This window comes from Schistocerca nitens, chromosome 3 (assembly GCF_023898315.1).
Source record: "Schistocerca nitens isolate TAMUIC-IGC-003100 chromosome 3, iqSchNite1.1, whole genome shotgun sequence".
NCBI classification, from domain to species: domain Eukaryota; kingdom Metazoa; phylum Arthropoda; class Insecta; order Orthoptera; family Acrididae; genus Schistocerca; species Schistocerca nitens.
The window spans coordinates 507,299,690-507,306,289 of NC_064616.1; the positions used below are offsets into that span (position 1 = coordinate 507,299,690).

At 45.0% G+C, this 6,600-nt stretch overlaps 1 protein-coding gene across 1 annotated transcript; it reads left to right on the forward strand.

The window, feature by feature from the left end:
• Nucleotides 1-1,556: 1,556 nt before the first annotated feature.
• On the forward strand, nt 1,557-4,162 carry LOC126249307 (aquaporin AQPcic-like). The gene is made up of 4 exons (XM_049950961.1): nt 1,557-1,608; nt 1,711-1,910; nt 3,353-3,496; nt 3,926-4,162. Exons 1-4 carry the CDS (start codon nt 1,557-1,559, stop codon nt 4,160-4,162), a joined length of 633 nt encoding a protein of 210 aa, XP_049806918.1.
• Nucleotides 4,163-6,600: the final 2,438 nt, after the last annotated feature.

The following is a 6,600-nucleotide window of genomic DNA, read 5'->3' on the forward strand; positions in this document are numbered from 1 at the left end:
GTACAGTATCAAGGCTTAAGTTTATCAAAATATGCCAGGTCAGTTTGGCAATGTAAGGGTGCGTCGGTCTATCACACATGTACAACTTCTCGCTTTTGCGGCCACAAGTAACCCGTAAAACCCCATGGAAAAAGCTGCTGACCGCCGTCCCATGTCTGCTAAAATGCGCGATGTAACATCCCAATTTACGATTACCTCGAAGCAGTCTCTGAAAGATTGGGAGTTAAATTTTCTCGTTACTATAAGACAGACGAGACATGATCGTCACCACCAACACTCGGATTTTTTTTTAGTTTTTACATATCCACTATTGTTGGAATGAGCGATTCCGTCACGCCACGTATTGGTAAAACATTTCAGCCGTCTTTTAATTTAGATAGAATTAACGAGGCTTCGCGGCTTAAATCTTCATTGTACAGCTTCGTACGTCATGATTAAGTCCCAATGTGAGAACGGAGCATAGCTTAATGTTGATCATGTTGAGCTCACTGCTAGTGATTGATTAAAACCAACCTCGGCTGTATTAATCCTCATTCGATAAAACCAGTTTAATTTCTTAGAGTACATCCCGGTTGCCAAATTGGGCTAAAGTGACGTCGATGGTATCTGCAACATTACATATCAGACCATCTAGTTCCTGACGTCAGCACAGCTTGGCAACCTGTAGATAATCAAAGAAACGAAACGGGTCGTAACAGACGTGTAAAAACGCAGCTCAGGTTTACCATTAATGAATACGTTGATGAAGCATGTCACTTTCTTTAGTAGCATGTCACACAGGTCTGGTAGACAATGTGTCCTAGGAGAAAGGGTCAACATTGAGATCAGTGATTTGAAGAAATTGCAGTTAAAATACACATTCAGAGGTAGATCATAGCTACCGGCACAAATCGCTTCTACTGAACAGGTATGAACAGCCCTTAAGGTGTGCATTATGCAGCTTGTTTCCCAGGTTTTGCTTCAAATGATCATAATGTCATTCATTCCTCCTGCGCCACCCTGCAAAGGTTGCATTAATAAACCTTATGAAAGGGTTCGGACCCTTAACCTTAGAGCGTAAAGGTTAGTTCTTGACTTTCTGCGTCTGAAATGACTATGTTCTAATTTATTTTCCTTTCCCATGTTAGCTAAAATTTCTTCAGAGGGGTGAGAAGCTAGTTCCTCGCAGTTGGTGTGTGTAAACAGCTTACTGACCGCACAGGAAACGAACTCGCTCGCTAGTTCAGGTAAGCAGCAAACATAAACAGGATGTATATGCCGCAGACGAGGCACAAATGACATTTTGAAACGAAATACAAAACGATTGCGCATACTGTGCTTCTTTGACACAAGGGGAAAAGATACGAAACGAGATTAAGTAAAAGGTGTATGAGAGGATAATGTAGATAGAGGAACTCTAGCCCAAGAGGAACTACAATTTATTACCGTGATAAAGCCTGTAAATACTCCTTGCGTTTGAATAGGGGCGCCGTCTTAATTTGTAGGTAGGAGACATAGTATAGAGCTGCGACAGTTGCAGTATGAAAACAGGTGGCAGCTCAGTTTGAAGAAACGGCATGGTTGAGGACGGAGGGTGCCTCACCGTGACAGCCGTTGAAGCGGCGGACAGTACGGTTTACCTAGTGTTTCCACAAGACCATTGCAAATTCACCTCGATTCTTGAAACTTGCAATGCCATGTCTCTGAAGTGACACTGTGCTTATGTTCTAGGCGTCCTGGACCTGATGAGGTTAGACGAGATGAAGCCCTGGAAAACAGTGGTGGTACAGCTGGCTGCTGAGCTCCTCGGCACGTCCCTGCTGGTGGTCGTCGGGTGTGGCTCGACTACAACGGCGTGGTCAGAAGGCTACCAGCCGACGACTGTTCAGGTGGCCCTGACATTTGGACTTACTGTCGCATGCATCGTGCAAGTAGGTATCGCAATAATGGTCGCATTCTAGAGAGCAAGAAATGGTCACTCGTTCAGCTTTCCAGTAGCGTGGCGGAAATAATAGCCCAAGTGCAGTGAGCTGCGTATTGCAAATGGCATTCAGGTAGATTCAACTGCTACTGACGAAAAGTACATGGTCATGGCGTGTTGGGGCCGCTCTTTCAGCGGCGTACATCGATAGTAGGGGCGCAAAGTGCAGTAAGAAGACGGTGTGTGCTGGCTGTCTGTGCTTTCTAAGTGTCTCGTTCGTGGAAAATACATCAGACAAGATGTGGAAGCTCGCAGGCCATGTAACGGCTGTAGAAAGTAAAACATTCACTCCATATTACGGTTAAGGCCAGCCACTTCAGTTACGTCAGTATTACTAAGTTCGCGGCAAAGACGTTGTGATCCGTATTATGCGCATGATGTCCACGGCATTGACAATGGTCTTAAACTGGTTATAAGATGCGGGACAAGATAGGATTTGCAGTGACTTTACAATTACAATGTGAAAATAAACCCCCTAATGAATCTCATTGCTTAAATATGGTGAAGGTTGTGTATGGCGGTAGCAACTAGAGGTGCTCGCCTGTGCACAGTATTGAACCGTTCAGTCCCTAGGAAACGAAAATTTGATGAGATAATTGTCAGCATCTTAACTCGTCAGGCTCACTTGTGTTGACCTTTCTTAATGCAGTTCTGTCAGATTAGCTTAATGCCTGGTCTGTAACTTTCCCCTTGCTCTCAAGCAAGCATTTCACACATCCGCTACAGGAATGGCTAGAAAGGTGCCGTTGAGCGAGTGTCTGAATACAGGTGGAGAGTAGAAGCAATGATCAGTGTCACTCGAACAAATAGGTTCAACGTGCCAATGCTAAAAGTTCTCCTAAAGAGCACGCGGCAATTGGCTACTAAAAACGCTATTCGCACAAATAGCGCGATGACAGGTTTCAAACCGACCGATTCAACAATCGGTTGCTTAAATTTATATGGAATTCGTTGTTCGCAAACTAAAACTACTAAACAGATGAGCAGTCGCCATATCCATTTGCGGCAAAACAGCGGAACAGTTTTTGTCGGAAGTACCATTAATACTGAGACACGATTTCATTTGTGATAAATCTGGTAGAGAAACAAAGGATTAGGTTCTTCACGGGTAGAAAAGTCAACGAAAGCGACTACACATGACTCAAACTGGTAACATAAGAGGTAAGCACGTCTTGGTACGAAGACGATGCACTTCTTCCTAAGGCAATTTTCGAAAAAATTCTGTACGGTTTGGCACCTGGGATATCCAATAAACGAGTGAAGAGGCATTGTATGAATATGACCAACTTAAACGTAGCCATTTCCACTCGGCTTACTCTCAAGGTAGTTACACCGAATTATTTGTATGTGGAAGTAGATGATGAATGTGATTAACCAAATGTTTGCCTTCAGACGCTGGGCTACGTAAGCGGCGCTCACGTGAACCCGGCAGTGACTGTGGGCCTGGTGGTGGGCGGCTTCCTGGGCCCGCTGAAGGCTCTGCTGTACGTGACGGCGCAGTGTGTGGGCGCCACCGCTGGCTCATTCGTGCTCCAGGTACTCGTAGCTGCGCCTGTTGAAGTGGTTATTTCGTTCTAACAATTTAAATGGTAAAAAAGGACATGGTTTCAAACCTGTGCAGTAGAAGATTCAGTAAACAGATGTCTGTAATTTTGACGAGTTATAATCTGACAAATGTACATGGCAACTAGTTGCCAAAGAATGACGCCTTAAAGCAGCAAATAGCACAGAACGCAAAGTTGTATAGCAACTGTATGTCAGAGCAGCGACTAAGGCTTTCAAATCTTCGTAGTCGAAGAACTGAAAGACAGCCATATTAGTAAAGAGGGACTACAAACTTTGGCCAGCTGTGTTAATTGCAGTAAATTTGATTGCTCTTCCCACAATGGTTTTAAAGGCAATTAAATATAGTACCGGTGAGATGGAAGGTACCTTGGCAGCCTTATGTTGTGGTTGTTGTTGCAGGCCCTGACACCCAACGAGACGGTCGCAACGCTGGGCGTTACAGCCTTGAATCGGCACGTGACGCCGACGCAGGGCTGCTTCGTGGAGATGGTCATATCATTCGTGCTCGTGATGGCCGTGTACAGCGCTGTCACAGGGGGGGCGGCGGCGGCAGCAGCAGGACCCTTCACTGTCGGCATGTCTATAACAGCCTGCCACTTGTTCGCGGTATGTTTCCCAGGGGCCCAAGGACCCTGATCCTGGGTGCACTGAATTTCAATGACTGTGCTAATACAGCCGTAGACTTTGTTGTCGAGGTGCCTGATTTAAGCGACCTAGGTGGAGAATAGGCAGCGTACAAGTCGGCACACCAATTTCATTAACTTGGTAAATATATTGATACGTCCCTAAATATTCAAAACTCGCGTTTTTACCAACGCATCTAGTTCAGGAAATTAATAATTAACGTATTGCATCGGTTGGGTTTTAAGGAAGAATTAAGTTTCATAAGCGACACACAGCGCAAAAAGTGTTAACGGTCCCTCACAACTACGATCTGTGGTTACACAGGGTATGATAGCAGGGTGGGTAGTACCACGGCCACCGTGAGTTGCGCATAAAAACCAACGGCAATGTGTGTGATTGCACAAGTTCGGCATAAGTTAAGGCACTGTCAGGTAGGCCCATCCACCACGGCACCGGTTGATGTAAGAGCAGAATTTGAATGGCACATATTCCGCAATTCTGCGTAGTGACGTGTCCTCGAAGATGGAAAAATAGGCTTCGTATGTTCGATGTTGCCAAGAAATGCTAGACGAAACGTTTGCCTTGCTGGAAGGTAAACATGAAGCAACTCCTGAACATGATTAATTTTGGAGAGCAATGCTGGAAGTTTCCGCAGAATTTTCTGCAGTCCTCACAACTCAAATTGCCGTGCACTACATATTAGCACTCCTTCCTGTAATGCTGTGGCAACATGTGCTGAAGTCGGACCACTTGCTCTCTTCCTTCAATAAAACCTGTCTTAACGAAATTATACTTTCCTCCAGACACTTCACATTGGGCCAGCGCCCAATTTTTTTTTCTCCTAAAGTATCAGGAACTTGAGCAGATCTGAGTCACCGTTCTTGCAAAACACTTTCACCGGCAGCGCGCCATCTCGCATGGACAGTCACACCGAGCGTCTCACACCTGTGTACCCCGTGTCTTCTGTTTAACAAATTCTGCGTCGTACAGCGCCATGTAGTGAAGTTCCATAGTGCCCCTACCCCACCTTACATAATCCGTCCTAATTTGGCGTCATGAGTAGACATTTTTTCAGCGTTTTGAAACTGGGTCTTGGGTTACCACCTTCCAATTTCGAATTGCATAATGACACAGCTAGTCAGTAATTTACCTTTCGGTTTTAGGCAAGAACTGCCCATAACTAAAGCTGTAGATATGGTTATTCTTAAGCATGTGAAGTGCCTGTTGGGTATGCGGACGGTAAACAAAACTTCTGGGATGAGTAGTTCTCACGGCGGGGTTAGGACGTGGTCATCGCGGTACACTACCATCCGGTAAATGTCAATATAAGGCACTTCCTTCTTTGCGCGCTACATTTAAGATCTTCGAAGTGAATACCCAAGCCTGATAGTGGCTACCCAACAGCGAAGGCAAGCTAAGTGGAGAATCAGGGTCGTTCAAAGGAATGGGAGCGGGCCGAAGAGACTTCCGGCTACTTCTGGCCAGTCCACAAAACCCGTTCTTTTCTCTGGATTTAACAAGTGTTTTTGCTTAGCTTGGTTTCTTACCTGAAAATCTATAATACGATGCAGCAACACAATTTTATCATATTGCTGATGGAGCCCTTCAGGTCTGAATTCAGTGGTGGACAAACAATAACTCCTCCTGTGTTCAAAAAATTTCAGTAAAAATACAGCAGCGAAGTTAGTGCATACCACAGCCTGAATTGTTCCCAACACGACCGTTAAAAATTCACCATGCGTTTGTACAAATTTTGTCCAGTTGATCATAGGTATCAGAACAAGCTTCGAATAACACGGGGTCCTTCCTGACCGGAATTCAAAGATGTTAGTATGTGGGTACGCTGTAAAGCACATGGACAATGTGTGGCGTTGGGTGAAAAACTTCGGACATTCCGCACGCTTCCGGCACCCATTCATTAGATGGTGATCGAAGACTTGCTGGTAATGATAAACAAGAAATACGCTTCAGAGTTCACGATAAACAGCGACGCTTGTGGAACCACAGTTCAGAACCTTAGGGAGCCAATAACGCACGCCCCCAAACGTCGTTCTTCGCATCATACGATCGTAAAATGAAACTGGTCAGTGGTGAATCTTGCAAACTACAGCCCATTTGACTGTTAGGTCTTAAGAAAGCAACATACGCTGTTAAATATCAAATGACTTGCGTGAACTTAACAGCTTAAACATAAGAAAAAGCAAGGCTTGGTTCAGTAATGTCGCAGGTAGGCACGAATGCATCGGCGACAGTGCAAAAAAGGGAGGTGTGTGGAGGACAGTTAAGGCTATAATCTGTACCGATTCCGCTGTTGTCTCAATCACTAAACTTGATAGAGCGCTACTTCTTGGTCTAACCTCGTATAACAGTAATTGACCTAAGTGTTTGACTGTGCAAATGGATTTAAATTTGGAATGTGGGCTAGTGCCCTATAGAAAGCTTATGGCTCG